The sequence below is a fragment of the Elgaria multicarinata genome, chromosome 10 (assembly GCF_023053635.1).
Source record: "Elgaria multicarinata webbii isolate HBS135686 ecotype San Diego chromosome 10, rElgMul1.1.pri, whole genome shotgun sequence".
In the NCBI taxonomy this organism is placed as follows: Eukaryota; Metazoa; Chordata; class Lepidosauria; order Squamata; family Anguidae; genus Elgaria; species Elgaria multicarinata.
The window spans coordinates 37443016-37461620 of NC_086180.1; the positions used below are offsets into that span (position 1 = coordinate 37443016).

The 18605-nt window shown below is 41.2% G+C and overlaps 1 protein-coding gene across 2 annotated transcripts in view; it reads right to left on the reverse strand.

The window, feature by feature from the left end:
• Window positions 1-18605, reverse strand: part of ANKRD50 (ankyrin repeat domain containing 50) — a 62383-nt gene that overhangs the window by 21840 nt on the left and 21938 nt on the right. For both annotated transcript variants that reach the window (XM_063136390.1, XM_063136388.1), the window contains exon 3: window positions 10794-11023. In XM_063136390.1, coding sequence (XP_062992460.1) covers window positions 10794-11023 — 230 coding nt within the window. The remainder of the gene's footprint in view (window positions 1-10793; window positions 11024-18605) is intronic.

Genomic DNA, 18605 nt, shown 5'->3' on the forward strand with positions numbered 1-18605 from the left:
AAGTCTGGCCTCCCACCCAAGGCATGCTGGGAGCTGTAGACATAAGCCTAGTTTTTTAAATTAAATCTTTAAAAATACTTAAAATCCAACATTTTGTGTTTTTAGATTTTTCTGGTAAATTGTATAGCCAGACCTATCAGTGTGCCAAATTTCAAGTTTCTAACTTGAAATTTGAAATTTGAAGTGGGTAAACATTTCCGGACATATACCTCACACACATACTTTCAGCTTTATCAGTATGGATACTTGTATACCACTTAATATAATAATAAAAAAAATCCCTAAGCGGTTTAGAATTTCCATAGTGGACCTCTGCTCAGGGAGTAAACCCTGCTGCCAGGAAGAAACACTCATTATTTTCCACTTTGTACTACTGAACTGCATTTTATCCATGTTACATGATTTCATAAGATCTTTCAGTTTGTCTCACATAAGCTCCTAATCTTTCCATATGTTAACACTGCATTGCTACTTTCCTATATTAAGTAAGACTGCATTGCAATCTACCAACAATCAACACATCTCGCCATCCCTCCTCAAATAAATAACAAAAATGTTTGAGTGAAATAGGTCCAGACCGTGGGACCCGATTAGTTACTTTCCTCAAACTTGTATGTTTACCTTTTAGCTGCATTCTTTGCCCTTCAGGGCTTGTTTACATGAGATCTTATCTTGAGATAACAACCTCTGACCTTACTTCAGCGCAGCCTAACTTGAGAGGGGAAGCAGACACCATCCCGAAACTGCAAGGGTTCAAAGCAAAGAGATCAACTTGGAAATATTCAAAGACTTTTGATTGACTTTGCTATTCATCTCAAGATAAGTGAGTACGTAAATAGTAGAGCTATCTCTGGTGGATGGAGTCTGCATTTCCATAGGGATCTGTGAATGACCCAGGAGAGTCTGCAAGCAACATTCAATAATGGCTTGTTTGCATAACAGACTTTAATTCTGTACTGTGTGCCACTCTTGCCTTGGAGATCTCCCTATGCACAAGCTGTGCAGCAAAGGGCCTTAAAATGGGAAGGTTGGAACTCCTCCCTGGACAAAGCAGTTTTCACCAGATCAGTTTGAAATCCCAGGACATCAAAATTTATTTATTTATTTATTTATTTATTTATTATTTATTTATTACATTTTTATACCGCCCAATAGCCGAAGCTCTCTGGGCGGTTCACAAAAATTAAAACCACAGTAAAACACCCAACAGTTTAAAACACAATTACGAAATACAGTATAAAAAGCGCAACCAGGATAAAACCATACAGCAAAGTTGATATAGGATTAAAATACAGAGTTAAAACAGTAAAATTTAAATTTAAGTTAAAATTAAGTGTTAAAATACTGAGTGAATAAAAAGGTCTTCAGCTGGCGACGAAAGCAGTACAGTGTAGGCGCCAAGCGGACCTCTCTGGGGAGCTCGTTCCACAACCGGGGTGCCACAGCGGAGAAAGCCCTCCTCCTAGTAGCCACCTGCCTCACTTCCTTTGGCAGGGGCTCATGGAGAAGGCCCCCTGTAGATGATCTTAAGGTCCGGGTAGGTACATATGGGAGGAGGCGTTCCTTCAGATAACCTGGCCCCAAACCGTTTAGGGCTTTAAATGTTAATACCAGCACTTTGAATTGGGCCCGGACCTGGACTGGCAGCCAGTGAAGTTGTAAAAGGACTGGCGTAATGTGATCTCGCCGGCCAGTCCCTGTTAATAACCTTGCTGCCCTGTTTTGCACCAGTTGAAGTTTCCGGACCGTTTTCAAAGGCAGCCCCACGTATAACGCATTGCAGTAATCCAAACGAGAGGTTATCAGAGCATGGATAACTGTAGCTAAGCTATCTCTGTCCAGATAAGGGCGCAGCTGGTATATCAGCCTGAGCTGATAAAAGGTGCTCTTTGCCACTGAGTTCACCTGTGCCTCAAGTGACAGTTCTGGATCCAAGAGCACCCCCAAACTACGGACCCGATCCTTTAGGGGGAGTGCAACCCCGTCCAGGACAGGGCAAACATCACCTCGCCGGACAGAAGAACCACCCGCTAACAGTACCTCCGTCTTGTCTGGATTGAGTCTCAGTTTATTAGCCCTCATCCAGTCCATTACCGTGCCCAGACACTGGTTCAGAACAGCCACTGCCTCACCTGGGTTTGATGAAAAGGAAAGGTAGAGCTGGGTATCATCCGCATATTGATGACACCTCAGTCCACATCTCCGGATAACCTCCCCCAGCGGCTTCATGTATATGTTAAACAGCATAGGGGATAAGATAGAGCCCTGTGGAACCCCATGGCTTAGGTGCCACGGCACAGAGCAATAATCCCCCAGCACCACCTTCTGGAATCGGCCATCCAAGTAGGAGCGGAACCACTGCAACGCAGTACCTCCAACTCCCAGCTCAGACAACCTATCCAGAAGGATACCATGGTCGATGGTATCGAAGGCCGCTGAGAGGTCCAGGAGAACCAACAGGGTCGCACTCCCCCTGTCTCTCTCCCGACAGAGGTCATCCCACAGGGCGACCAAGGCAGTTTCCGTTCCAAAACCAGGCCTGAAGCCCGATTGAAATGGATCTAGATAATCCGTTTCATTCAAGAGTGCCTGGAGTTGTCCTGCAACCACCCGCTCAAGCACCTTGCCCAGGAATGATTGGGCAAATGATTGGGTTTTCCTTGAAACTCTCCTTCAAGGAGGAGGTCAGATCCATCTTAGTCCCTTAGCCTCTGGCAGGCTCACTCCCGTTTTGACACAGTCATATGTCACAAAGAAATGCCTTGGAGGAGCATCATTTCCACTCTCCTCAACATTTTTCCTCCCCCGCCGCCAGGCAGCAATGAATACCCACCATCCCTTACACCTATCCTAGGTTAACAGGGAGAAGGGTTTCTCTCTATTTGCTCTCTTGTTAACTCCCACCCACTTTTTTCTTATCTTCTCTACTCCCCCCCTTGGCATTGTTGGAGAGAAGCAGTCTGTAGCTCACCTAGACATACACTTTACTACGTGTGCAAAGGCCTGTTCCAATTTTTTCTGGGCCTTGGATGATAAGACTATCAGTGGGCCTCCTTTGGTACCATCCATTTGGTGCCCCAATTCGTCCTCTAACTACAACCTTTCCCTACCACCAATTTTATTACAAACTATGAACTATGCAAAAAGGAAAACAAATGAACGAACAGACCACCAACTAGTTAAAGACTATTGGGCCCAAATGACTGTCATATGGTGGCTAAGTCAGTGGAGTAGTATAGGGAGCTTCTTTCCTGAGCTACTTTCAGTTTTATCACAGAACTGAGATGAGAGGTTTACACAAAGTTGTTGTTTTCCTGCTTTCCCCCTAAATAACCTCTAGGTGGCACTGTGCTATAGTGGAATAGTGCAAATACACAAGAAAATACCTTTTCTTTCACTTTAAGGAATAATATCCTATTTTGCCTATTCTTAAAAATGAAAGAGAAGGAAAATGCTCTTTAAAATACGAAGAAAAACTGGAGGATCTAAAGACCCTATAAACAGCCATAAGGAATCATAGAGTGGATAATAAATGCCTCATGCAGAAAAACTTAGGGTGAGCAATCTAATTTATTTATTTATTTATTGCATTTTTATACCGCCCAATAGCCGAAGCTTCCTGGGTGGTTCACAAAAACTAAAACTAAACTGCAACTGTTTTGGCATGTGCCACAAGACATAGCGGATGATTTAAATGACTGTGGGTCAAAATGATAATGTAAACCAGGTCAATGTCATGGCAGGAAGGTCGTAGGGCACATCAGACACGGTAGTGAACCCTCCTGATGCCCCAGCCCCTGGCAAAAGTCTCACAATGCCATCCTGTAACGTCAGGCCTGGCTGTTGCTATAAATCCTGCAGGAAAGTGAACATGCCCCCAAACTCTTGTGCACAATAAACCATCCTTGTCTGGAAACAACAGAATCTGAATGGAGAAAACCTACTTCCTTTTTCACTTTCACCTGAAAATTCTCAAAGTTACACTAGAAACTCCTATCCAACTGTATTCCCCTTCCCCCCCAAATTTTTTTGCACAAAAATAAGTGCTCTGCTAAACTACCACAAATTCTGGTTTTATTGGCAAAATGTTGTGTACTCTGTGCAGAGACCTTTGGTCCTTGTACACATATGAGAATTCTCGCATGCGGGTTTCCACACAGGAATCCCTGTGTTTTATACATCAACCCTTATACAGCTTTGACCCCTGACCATTCCTAGAGCTGACCCACCTGACACTTCTATAGGTTAGCTAATTGGGTTAATATGACATTTCGAGAGATCAGCTAACCACTGTTTTAAATCTCACAATGCTCCACATGACTGCACCACAATGAACAGGCCCTTGAAATACCTGCACTGTTGATTCTTCTTTCCCCTGTTCCCACAATTTAAGTAATAGTTTCCAACATGGGATGGCACAATTCCAAACACTCACCTAAAATGTTTGTCTTGCTTCCCAATACTGTACTACCTTTAAGTATTGAAATGCTTCACTTGTGAATACTTGGTAAAGTACTCAGTTACCAAGTATAGATTACTCTTAAGTTGCTAACATTTCTAATTAGATGATCTGCTTGTACACATAGCTAATTTTTTTTTAATTGCAAAATTACATCACGACATAGAGTGGGTTTGCACAACACGCTAACATGTTGAGTGTGGGTTGTTGCTGAACCTTGGATTAGATTGTTGTCTCAGCCCAGGACATTTCCCATAGAGTGGGTTCTTAATCACGTAGTGTGGCTTACTTTTATTAAACATCACTTTGAAAATCCATGGTTTGTTGTTGGGTTATTCAGGGTGGTTAACAAGCCACACTGCATAGTTAACAAGCCACTCTGTGGAAAATGTCCTGAGTTCAGACAACACGTGAACCCATGGTTCAATGACAACTCAACAACTGAGTGTGGGTTAGCATGTCGTGTGAGTAGCCTCAATATCTAGATGAGATTTTCTAGCCTAGTCTAACTGTAATTTTATTGCTATTTTTCCAATTAAAAGGAAATTTAACATCAGAAGCACTTTAAAAACGAATTTGCCCATTAGAAATATGTTGGATGAACTTCTAAACTAGCTTCCTTTGAGAAACGTGATACTTGGCAAAGAAGTATACCATGATAAATTAATAGCCTCGGGTATTTTAGAATCAAGACACTTATTGAAGATATTTGACTTCGAGGCCCAGCTGGTATTTTAATATCTTCTTGAAAATTTGTAATGGTTATAAACACAAACAAGTACAAAACACATTAAACTGTGTTCACTTCAGGGAACATATTTTGTACCAAATGTATTTTATTTATAAAGATTAAAAATTTTCAAATAAAAGTATCACAAAAGGTTGTACAGGTGCTACACATATATTCTCATACTTAAATAGCTGTATTATCAACAAGCAGGTAAAATCGAGAAGATATAAGCACCTTTATGCTCTGTTTATTATTTATTATCCAAGGAACTCAAGGTGACGTACATGGTTCTCCCCCTTCTACTCTGTTCTCACAAGACACTATGAGGTAGGTTAGGCTGAGAGACAGGGACTGGCCCAAGGCCACCCAGTGGGCTTCATGGCTGGATAGAAATGTGAACTGTGGTCTCCACAGTCCTAATCCTGTTGCACTCTAATCTAGCCTCCTCAACCTCCTAACTTGATGCCCTCCAGCTGTGTTGGACTACAGTCCCATCATCCCCAAGTCAAGCTGGATGGGGATGATGGGAGTTGTAGGCACCAGGTGGAGGAAGGCTCTTCTAACCATTGTACCACACTGGTTCTCCACTGGAGAAATACAAATTGATTAATACAACTTTAAAATGTTTAACACTGACTATATTAAAGCTAATGTTATTAATTGCAATCTCCATTTTAAGAGCCTTCCATTCTGAATCTCAGGCACTCTCACAACACTCCTCTGAAGGAACATATCAGGATGGCTGAAGTCACTGGAGTCTGACTCCTGGAAGTGACACAATCTACTGGACTTAACAGGTACTTCCTGCATTCTTTTCCTTCGGCCCAATGCAATGGTTGTAGCAGATATTTTGCCCAATTGCTATACTTGGGGAAATAATTGGGGGTGGGATTTAAACATTTGCAATCCAGAAAGAAAGAAAGAAAGAAAGAAAGCCTGCACAGCCTACTTAGTTTGCCCCTTGGTTTTTCAAAGTGCTTGCCACTAGTTTTAACACTGCCCGTATGTCGGAAATGTCTAATATACACAATTCCACACAGGGTAACTCCTATGAGGAACCCTTGTGTTCCTGGTGTAAAATAAAAGCAGTTAAGTGACAGTTTCAGAGGATGAACTCTCACTTTACTCTTTGTACTTGGGAATGGAAACCTGAGGATGGGAAACGAAGCCATGTGAACATACGAGGCTCCCTCCTACCAAGTCACCCATCCTGCCCAGGATTGTCTACTCTACTCTGATAGTCAGCTCTCTCCAGGATCTAAGGCATTCAAAGCATATACTCCACCACTAAGTTATAGTCCCTCCCCATGTACAGGGCAAAATGCATGCATGTGACGCGTTATGAAAGCTACACGCAAGTGATCCTTTTCCAATCATAGTTCACCCACATTTAAAGAGGAACAGCCCAAAAGAACACATCGTCACATCTAATGCAGCAGACATATTTTTTTGAACTTGGGCAAGCATACAAAGGTACAAGAAATGAAAATAAAAATCAGACCCCAGAATGAATTCTGGTTTTACTAACTGCCCCCCAGCGATAAACAGAGCCTGAACATGGAACATATAGAAAGCAAGGAGGTCAAATCTACTCCCACTGGTCCTATCCCTGACCTACAGGCATTCAATAGAGGTTGTGACCAAATCATACACATGTACAAACCATACGTGCGTAGACGCATTCATGTGTTCAAGGATCCTGTCTTTTTGCAGGGCCTCAGATAGGTAGTTTGTAAGTCTGCAGGTAGTTTGTATGTGTGCAGACTTGTTCAAAAGCTCTACTGAACATGTAAAGGTTGGGGGCGGAGCCAGCAGGTCTGATCTTGAATTATCCTTCCTTCTTCACATGTTCCCTGTTGTGTGAGCCGGGCTTCTAAATCATCCAAGAGTGGTAAGTGTGTGAATTCAGAAAAGCCATCTCTGAACCTTGATGGCTGGGTGGATAACTGATTAGAAAAATACTGGATTTTATTTTAAATTTAACTATCATTATGTTTCTTTCTTTTCTTTTTTTAAACCAACTGGTTAAGCTTAAATCTAACTATAAGCACAGGAAGCCTATACTTATAATCTAAAAAAATGAATTAATACCCATTTTCCAAACCAAGGGGAAATACAATTTTGGGGTTCGTGATTATAAACCTGACACAATCATTCAAATACTACATTGCTATTATGGGCTAGATGCTCATATTTTAATGCTCTTTAAACAACCTGAGCTCTGCAGTTTGCTCAGTATTGAAGTTATGAGTTAAGTTCACTATAAACAAACAAGGACACTTCCTTTTCATCTTCTGAAAATAAACTGCTCTGGAAAGTTCTGGACCCGCAATTGTCTTTAAACAAAGAAACACGTGCATATACTTTGGCTGCAATGAGCAACATGTTTGGATTGTTAACTACTTTTTGTTTCTGGGACAGAGATGAACTAGGGCAAGCCAGGAGGGTTATGCAATATACACGAAGAAGCAGAAGTGAAACAAAAAGCAACAACACCTGAATAAAGAGGGAAGACTGTTGTTTAGTGTGCAACATGCATTTATTCCCGCATGAAAGAATGGTCATTTCTGGTGCTAACTATAAGAAAGACCCTGCGTGTGCATGCATGTACATTTGCACATGCAGACATGTGTGTGTATGTTTCCATACTTACAAACGTATATAAATACAAAGGAAATACTCAGAGAGAGGTTACATGCCCTATTTATTTGTAAAGTAACATGCTTTAGTGACTAGATCAACCAATTATTTTGCATCATGTTTAGAAAATACATGAAGTAGGAAATGCAATTTAAATCATGTATTTAGAGAGCAATCCTATGACCCCTAGACAGCACCTAGGCACCATAGGACACTGAAGATCCTCTCCTCTGTGCCTGTAGACAGAACTGTAAGTGTGGAGAAGGAGATCCAATTGGGGATATTCCCATGCCCACTCACTGCCACCCAGCCTGGAAAGCTTCTCTTAAGAGATTGTAACTGTGGCCTCTTAAGAGAAGTCGGAGAGGTAGGAAAGGCAGGCTGGGAGGAGATGCCATATTATACAATACCCTATGGCCTCTCCCCTCCCCACCCCACCCATTGAAAGGTAAGTCAGCTAAATGGCTCAGAGGGGCCCATCTAGCTACTTTTGTTTAAACAGAGGCAAACCCGTCCCCATCTTCCTCTTGACCTGCCTGGCTCTTGCTTCCAGAGCACAGGATAGGTAGAGGGCTCTGAACTTAGAGCCCTCTGTTTAGCAGGGCCACAACCATAGGACTGTGCCCTAAATCAGCCTTTTTCTTGTTTCCTGAATAATGAGACTACTACGAGTATCAGGAGAGCTCAAATTCAGTTTGTGGGGCCATATACAAAGGTTTAAGAAATGTAAGCATGCGCCCTTGAAGCATAATTCATTTATTTCTATTTGCAACCTTTCACATGGATTGGGAAGGCACAGGGGAAGAGTTAGAGGGATAATAATATTTAAAAATGAAAGTGAAATAAGATGCCAGACAAAAATGCAACACTTACGAGCTTTCAAGCAGCTCACACATTCTAAGACATCTCATTCAAAGAAGCTATTGTTAGTTAGATCTTGTGCTGCTTCCCTTATGTACAATCACATACATAAAACAGCACTGAGAGGCTCTGAAACTGCTCAAACCGTCCACACAAATAAGGTGCCATTCCAAAGCTCTCATCATCCAGGAAATGACATTGAACAGATGTTCATTGACTCAGAATTCAAGTTCAAAGTCTCTTCAGTCCATCTTAATACTCCTATGCCTTGCTTCAGTTCACACAACAATTTTCTCAACAGTTGTTACTCCACCGTTGAGAAAAGTGTTGACTGGAGGGAAAACTCCACCCCCAGTGGAGTTTTTTTTTAGAAAACACTCCACCCTGAATCTCCACACTGTGCAGAGGAGAGTTCCTGCAGAAACGTTATGTTCCATGTCATCTGGAGGGCTACATGGAATGTCCTGTGGAGCTGAGTGGACTTTCCCAGTGGCTATAGAGTTCACTGGCAAGAGTGCCAAAAGGAGGGAGTGCTGCTCTAGGAGAGTTGCTGGGATTGGTTTTCTTCAGCAATGGCTGATGGGATACCATTGGAAGGATGGGAGAGGAGAGAAGGTGAAGGAACTATCAATCAAACACTGTGTTGACTTTTACTGCACTCCACAGGACGGCACACCCATGGTGGAGTTAGAACATGTTGTGTGGTGAGTGCCTCCTACAAACTCCACTGTTGAGTGGAGTTTTCCCACTGAGTAGAGAAACTGAGCCAATGGTAGTCAAAGGGCTACGACACTCTTTCTACAAGTCCTAGCCCTAATCTACACCAAGCAGGATATTGCACTATGAAAGCGGTATATAAAAGGCAGGAGCCACACTACTGCTTTATAGTGGTATTGGAGTGCACTGAGAACTGTTGGCGCCCATTGACACATACCATATACTGCTTTCATAGTATAGGATACTGCTATATCCTGCTTTGTGTGGCTCCCGCTTTTTATATATGACTTTCATAGTGCAATATCCTACTTGGTATAGATTAGGGCCTTATTGTGACAGAGTTAAGTAACCAGTGACACAAAGAGATGATAGGCAACCAGGCGGAAGGGACACTAGTCAAGGAGGAGTTTGTAAGGGCCAACCTAGACGATATGCTCAATGTGTGATTGCACACATTGTAAACACACATTGAGCAGATCTTTCTTTCCGAACAACAGCTGCTGCATTGGGATTAAGTTTGTGGTGCAGGGGTGTTTGTGCTTCTACACTTCTCACCCACCCACCCCTGCAAGGTGCTTAAATGATCGCCATCTTAGAAGTCAATGTTGAAGCCAATAAAGCATTTAACATATCATTCCTTTCACTCTACGAGGGGAAAGAGGCCAGGGAGTTTTTATGGAGAACAAAGATACAGCCTGTTGTACCAATGTAACATTATTATATCTACAACTTTATTCAAATCCTTGCCTTAGCATGAGAAGGCTTGGGAACCCAGGCTTTATGCTTCTCTATATTCAAGAAAAATCCCAAGAACAATAGCAGCGGAGTGATAAAATGAGCTCACGGTTCAGCAAGACTGGATCAACAAGTTGTAGAAGATTTCTGATAGTCTTTGCCAACAGCATACTCCCAGGATCAAACACAGCTACACCCATACAATGAGATTGCAAAATGTAGCCTCCACTCCCAGACAACAAGGTGGCAAATCTAGATTTTTAGGTTAAAAAAAATCACTGGTAACTTTTTTTTAATGTATCTTTCCCTCCAGATGTGCCAGGTATGATGGGAATCCAACATATCTGGAGGGCACCAGATTAGGGAAGGGGATTCAAGTCTTCATTGTAGATATGACATAAACACTCTTTCAAAATTACTTGAAAGGACAACATAATAAACACCACATAAGATATCAGTATCCTTGACATATAGATACATCTCTTCCCTAAGATGCTGCTGCAGTTATCTATATACATTGTCATTACCTAGGTAAAGGCACTAGAAAAATGGAGATTCTGGAAAAAAAATAAAGGTCTAAGATCAGATTTGTCACATGAAAATCCAAAAGGTGAATGATCAGCAAAAACATTCATTGTGATTTTTACTCACCAGTAAACATTTTTGTAACAGTTTTGCTCTGCTTCCGGGCAGAGCATAGAAGCAGCAACCAGGGGGGGAAAAACTCATAGTGACTAGCTAGAAGTTCGGCTATAGTTCCAGATAAGGCTGTGGACGTCTGGTCACCTTCTGCAATGTTACAACCCTCATCTACTGAATCTATGAGGAGGAAGAGACTTTGCTGAGGAGGGTTCGTTCCTAGAAGGGGGAGCAGAATGCACCTGTAACAAAAAAGAAAGAAGAGAGAGAAGAATTATGTACACACACACACTTTGGAATTCCTCCCCCTCCCCAGCCCCAGAATAGAGCTTGCACATACGCTGACAAAAGTGGTGCTTGCTTGATACACAAAAATAGAGACCGATAGGGAATTATTTTCCTGATATTATTAGGGATTGTTGGCTCACTTTCAGCCACTTTAACATCTGATTTAGCCCTTTAAATGTGTAAAACAAATTACTAAAATGTGCATCTGCATTATGCTTGTAAACAGGGAAAGCCAAGTCCAATAAAAGTTAGATATGCACAACATAATATATACAAAGTTTGAACAGAGGCTTCGTCAGTATGACATGCAGTCCCAACTAAAATTCCCATAACAACATTATAAATCTGGTACAATTCATAGCAATCCTCTGGGAACTCTTCCAACACAAGCCCTATTGCTGTCTTGTGCTACTCTCATACATTTCCTCAGCCTGGTGCATGAAATGTTAATAGTGGGTGTTGCCACCATGAGATAATGGTAAAACCTTAAAGTAAGAGCCGGTTACATGATCCAGTATCCTGAAATATCAGCCGCTGAATCCATTTGAATATCCAATTTGTTTACTCCTGTACATAATAAGCCCAAGGCTGCAGTGAGATGAAGTTGAGTCACCTCCCTTTCATTGCATGATACACAACTATCTGCGATATCATTAGCAGGTGTTGTAGGACAGCCTACACAGATCAGGCAAGCCCATTTGCAGCCTCCCCTCAAATGGTGGCAACAGATGTAACTGCTCTGACATCTCCCCTAGGAAACAGGTCCCTCCCCCTCCGCCACATACGAGTTTGGGGAGATGTACCAATAGCCACACAGAATCCCACTGAAACATGCTACCTCAGCTATTCAGCTTCAGGGCCTAAAGTATTTCAACTCAAGCTGCCACTTGAGTTAAAGCATCAGAGCTATGAATGATAGAGAAGTGGGGAGATGATCTTTCACCAAGATCAGACAGTTCTTTCTACTGGAAGAGCTCGCAATTCTATTGGTAAGCAGGAGACAGGGAGAAACCGGGGGGGGGGGGGGAACTAGAGTCACTTGAATAACCCAAGAGAACCAGTAAGGATGTGTTGTTGCTTTGCAATTCTTTATGCAGTATATTCTTTGAGAAAATGCACTATAACATTTCTATGTAAACCACTTCGAGATATTTTTTTAAATATAAGTGGAATATAAATCTATTAAATACTAATACAAAATCTCTGAAAGCAATAAGTCTGGATAAGCCCCTCTGAATATTAGAGGTATACAATAATAAAGGTGCAAAAAATAGAAAGATACATTAAATCAGATCTGAAAAAATAAATACAATTAACTCAGAGCCTGAGCATCCAAGTGCATAATTTGAGCTTCAGACTGCAATCCTAAAAATAAAGTGGGACTTACTTCTAAGTAAACATGCATAGGAGTGCACTACAAATTTATTAAACACAAGATTCTTTCATTATCCAAACTTCCTACTAATCTAAATTCACTATCTCTTACTATGCAACACCACATCACAGTAAGCTAGCAATTTTTTTTAGATAATTACTGATTATCTAAACATGATTATTCAACACAGCTATTGGGATGAATAAGGTTGTAGTACTATATTATTAACAAACAGAAAAAAAAATCTTCAACATAACTTGCATTCATGACATACCAAGGAAGTGATTCACCAACCACTTCCAGTAATGAAGCCCAATTAACTGACCAGATGAGTGAAAGACTTGATCCACTTCCAATGTGTCATTTTATATTAATAACAGTTTTCCATTTCTTGCACCAGCTTTTACATTTTCTGAATGAAATCATTTTTTTCACATTTCATTGTGTTGCTATTCAGGATCAACTGATCACAGAAGTAATTCTTAATTTCCTTTAAGGGATTAAAAATTCATAGATTTATTTTTAAATAAGAAAAGATTGCATGTTACTTTACAGATTTCATAGTATTTCAAGGAGTCTGCAATTCTAAAGTAGTCTGAAGCTGTGAAAAAATACTATGCAAGCTGGCCACAATTCCTATTTGGAGTAGGGTTGCCATTTCCCTTCCAACACACACAGATCCGGGATCAGCGTATTTTGACTTAGATTTTAAATCACAAATTAAATTTCATCAGAAAAAGGGAATGTTATTACAATGCATAAAGCTACCATCAAGTCCCCAAAGTTAGAGCATTATGCATTACAACAAGAGAAATCATACAGTAAAGCAGACCATTTAAGTCACTGCTTCAAGTGCATCTAGCAAGCCATTTTCCAACTCTCAACTGCATTGTGACCTCAAACTTATTCCACAGATTCTTCTGCCTCTTGCAATGAAACAATCCTGCCTAGAAAGGAATCCCTTTATTTATAAAAAATGCCGGCTTGTTTTCAAAGCCAAAAGAACTGTGGCTCCCCCATCTTGGCATCATCCAAATGCTTTGTATCTCAAAAGAGACTAGGCATTGAAGACTAGGCATTTGAAAATAACCATGATCATCCATGTAGAACAAGACAGGAACAATATGCCATCAAACAAAACAATATGTTAAAGTGGGAAAGGGATTTGTAGAGTGACAATGTATGGAACAAAAGCTGAGAGCATCTGACATCTCTGCACCTCCACCTAACACTGGCTTACTCTCTGATATGAACCTCTCCCAACCCTATGATCAATATCTGAAGCCATCCTTGAAATGCCTCCTCTGAGGGAGATTCGAAGGATGGTAAGAAGGGAGAGGGCCTTTTTGGTGGTAGTCCTCTTTCCCACTGCCCAATTGTGGAATGCTCTCCTCAGCAAGCCCTGCCTGTCACCAACATTGTCGACTTTTTGGTGCCAGGTCAAGACTTCCCCTTATTTGCAGGCATTTAATGGCATATGATGGGACTGTTTAATATGACAGTTGAGTTGTGTTGTTTAACTGCCTATGGTTGTTACTGATGTTTTAGTTGTCTTATGGGGTGGTTGTATGTTAGCATATTATAGACAATTGTTTTAGCCATTCTAAATTTTGTATATTTACATCTTGCTCTAAGTCACTTTGAATCTTTTCTGAGAAAGGTCTTAAAACCCCTCTTCCTGGTCGCTGAGGGAAGAGTGTGTGTTTGTGTTTGGCCCCAGATCCATCATCCAGCACTGAAGGTGGCCCTTGGAGCCAAAAAGGTCCCCTGCTCTGCCATACAGCAACCATTCGGAGCCATATATAGCATGAGTCTTGGCATCTGGTCCCATAAACAGAACCTCTGGCACCATTGGGAGGTGCCAAGGGTGGACATGATGGTGCTGCCACTCCGAACTGTTGGCAGGCTCCATTGTGGCCACTTGGGTTGCTAAGTTCACAAGCAGTGTGGTGCCTTGGCGAGGGCCTATAGCAATGTGTCCCAGCTATGCTGTGTTGCTGTTGGCCCTCCTAATCTTGCAGCAACGCTGTGAGCAACCCAAACTGTTGCATTAGAAGTTGGAGGAGGGTCAGAGAAATGTCCAAAAAATGCTTGGGAAGCACAACCTTCATTTTGATGCTTCAACTACGAAGGTATATTAGACCTCGAAATGTCAGAGACTCACAGTGCAATCTTATCCTGCAGTTACATCCCCTGGTAAGGATACAACCAGTCTTGAGTGTTCTTGCATTGACAGATATGCTGGTGTACAAGATTTACCAAGCTGGTATACTATTATGTGTGTATAACCGCTATGATGCTGACACTGCTAGCACAAGAGGCAAAAGTGAGTGGAGTTTGATATGTGGTGGAGGTGGAGTAGGACTGTCAGAATCCTAGATTAGAGGTTGGCACCACCTTTGACCCCAGTGAAACCTTACACCTACAAAAAAAGAAAAAAGAAAGGAAATGGCTATAAATATTGTGATGGGGGAGCAAATTTCTCCCAAATTATCAGGGGGAAAGTTTGAGTTATCTTAGTTTAGATGAGGTAGCTAAGGGTTCCCCCTCTTTTTACACTTAAAAAATCATTGTTCCAGTCATAGCCATTGCGAGGCTTCCCACAGGCTCTCTGCCATATTTCTTGGGCCAGAATGTCCATGCAAACAACTCTGAGAAATTAGCAACATTCTCAGGGGCATTTGGGGACAAATAAAATGGCTGCCTTATGCAGATGTTTTGAATGATGTTGTTTGGTTGGTGGCAATAAAACTGCTAAGGACACAGAGTGGCCATTGTTGCTGTGTTGCCTCCCCATTCCCAACTACTACTGGTAGATAGGAAGCTGCCATGTATTGAGTCAGACCATTGGTCCATCTATCTCAGTATGCCTATTCTATACTAGTTTTGACTGGCAAAGATTCTCCAAGATTTCAGACAGGGGTCTTTCCCAGCTGGAGATGCCGGGAATTGAACCTGGTACCTTCTGCATGCAACACTTGGTAGTTTACCACTGAGCTACAGTCATTCACACAACACATGCTTTTGTCTTTGCTGCCGAGAGCACAGGATCCTAAATAGTTATATTTGTAAGCTCCAGTATGATGGCAGCCATCTTAGCTGAACTACAGGATTATCCCAGCCAAATACTAATTTAGGATTTCAAATACTGTTTCAGAAATCCCTGCGCAGTTTCTGAATTTACCATTCATCTCGGTGATGAGAAAAATCTCTTGAGAAGCTATCATGATGAGCTTGCAGTCAGCCACTGATTTTTGGGATTCTTAAGATTTGTAGTTGCTTCTACATCTCTTATTTTGTTTCGTGAATCTATATCACACAAACAAGGAATAGGGCTAGACAAATCTGAAAAGAATTTCATGTGATAAAGAGGATGCACTTCTACAGTTATGAAAAGATTTCCCATGATAGAAATAAAAGCAAGCTGCAGAGAATGGCTTCTACATGGAAAGGCTTCCAGAAATGCCACAATAATTATTTACAAGTTTAAAGTAACAATACTGGTGAACAGAATGTGCATTTTTGCTCCAATAAAGATACTTGTCGTCTCTGCATTTCAATGGATACAACTTTCACCTTTGTATTTAACACTACCTGGATGGAATACTACTTGTAACTGAAGAGAGGAATTGTGAAACCACAAAGGAACTGTGCCTTAATAGATTGGCATCCCTTTGTGGTTATTCTTTGTAACTCCTTATCCATACTAAAAATGCTCTGTCTAACATCCTTTGCTTCTTCTGCAGCTAAACCAAACTGATGGTCCAGTCACCTTGCAATTCACTAGGATCCCTAAATTGTTCCAGTTTCATTTTTTTCACTGTTCGAAAACCGGATGCTAAATGTTTTAGCCCCCAAAATACATGACCTTACACTGGGTACTATTGAATTACATTCCATTTCTGTTATTCGATTTCATGAAGTCATCCCATTCATCCTGTATAATTTCCCAATGTCTCTTTACATTAACAATGACTCCTTACAATCCGATCTGCTGATTTCATCAACATCTTCCTACTTTCCTGCAAAAGGTCACTAACAAAAAATAGTAAAACAGATTTAAGGAATGATAATTAGACAAATGGCACTCATTTCTTCATCTTCCCTTTAGCCCATTCTTTACTCCTTTTACATTACTCTTTAACTTAATTTCACACTGGCTAATCTATTGCCTTTTTTTAGTCCAAAAATCTGTTGTAGGACTGTGATGAATACACACTGACTTACTTTGGTAATATTCTTCCAACTCTTGGAAGAAGCTTGGGAGCCCTCCTTGATACACTATTCTTGACCCTCAGGTGGCAGCAGAGATGATGGGTGTGTTTGCACACCTGTTTAGTGCACAGCTGTTCCTGAGTCAATCTGGCAACAGTTATCCATGCCTTGGTTATAACACAATTAGACGTCTGCAATGCAGTTTATGTGGGGCTACCCTTGAAGAGTATCTGGAAGCACCAACTAGTACAAAACCCAGAAGCTGCTATCATAGTAATCACATCACTCCAATACTGAAAGTTCTCTATTGGGTGTCAATTTCCCCTTGGGCACAACTCAAGATGTTGGTTTAAGGGTCTACATGGCTTAAGACCTAGCTATCTGAGGGAGCACATGTCTCAGTGAGAACCTGCTTACTTATTAAGATCAGCAGCCTCTTTTGAACACATCCCTGCTTGCTTGTGGATCATGTGGGAAAGGTTTTTTTCCTGGGTAACTCCTAAACTCTGAAACACACTCTTCCTGCATTCAGGAAGGGAATCAAGATGTATTTTTTAAATTAGACTTTTATTTTCCCCCCCTTTAATATTTGTTATCTGGCCTCACATACAGTAAATTTAGGTTTACAAGTCTATAATTACATGGGGTTTTATTCCCTTTCTTACATGGGTTGGTACAACATTAGCTATTTATTAATCAGATACAGCCCATTTGCCCAAAATAAGTGTTTACAAACCTTTGCTAGTGGTCTATGCAGTCTGCTTACTATTAATATTCCTGATGAAAATTGTGTTTCTAACAAATATACTAAAAATGCCCCAACATGTGCATGGGAAGCCCCCTTTTGCCTCTTCCAACGTCTTGGAGACAAGGGCCATGGAAGTTTCTGGAAAGGATGGGGGTAATTTTGTGAGATCAAGCCTGGGTTCAGATGACAGGATAACTAACGGTGGGTCAGGACTTTTTCACATCAGGGTTGGTTAATTGGCTGAAATAACCAACGCAAATAACCAATGCAGTGCAGAGCTGAGTATTTGAACAACCGTTGGTTATCGTGTTGTGTGTCGGGTACCATCAACTATTTTGTTGCATACAGTTGGTTATTTTCGGTGACTAGAGTCCCCTGGAAAGAGCGATCAAAGCAGCAGCTGCCATTCTAGCCTAGCCAGTAGAACTTGCAATGGCTGATGGGATACCAGCAGGAGGACTAAGGGGGAGAAGAGAGGATGGGGGATGTGTCAAACACACCACTGACTAATAGACAACTTGACGCTGGCCTTAATCCACATTACGGTTGATTATAATCATGTTGTGTGTAGAGCTGACTATTAACCAAACACTGATTATTGTGTTGTCCGAATGCAGACCATATCCCTTCAGAGAACAGATGACTTTTTCTACTCTTGGAGGGTGAGAACCAAAACATCCTATGGCTGCTAGAGTCCCTCCCAGAGATCATAGGACTATCTTTTCCAGTTCCATTGTATCGTTTTAAGAATAGACAAGTAAATTGCATTTTAGATTTTAAAGACACTCATCTCTTTTCTTATAACCTCTGACATTTTTCATTGCCTTCCTGACTGCAGCAGTATATTGAAAGAAAGATACAGCCTATGTTCTTGAGCTGAGCAACCTAAAGACACACACACACACACACACACACACACTCATTCTCCCTCCCTCCCTCTCTCTCTCTCTCTCTCACACACACACTCTACATTTATCAGGACTGCATTTCACCTTCCATAGTTAATATAGGCAAGGTAATAAGTTCAAATGGATCAGCGTATCATCTTGCAGATCATACTTTGACACTAACACAGTTAACAATAACTATGGAATTTCAGTGTCTACTTTTTCTATGTTACTATATCTTTATATAAATCTACTTTAGCCACAGTCTGCTTTAGACATAGCTATCTTGGTTTCATTATTTTACAGATCAT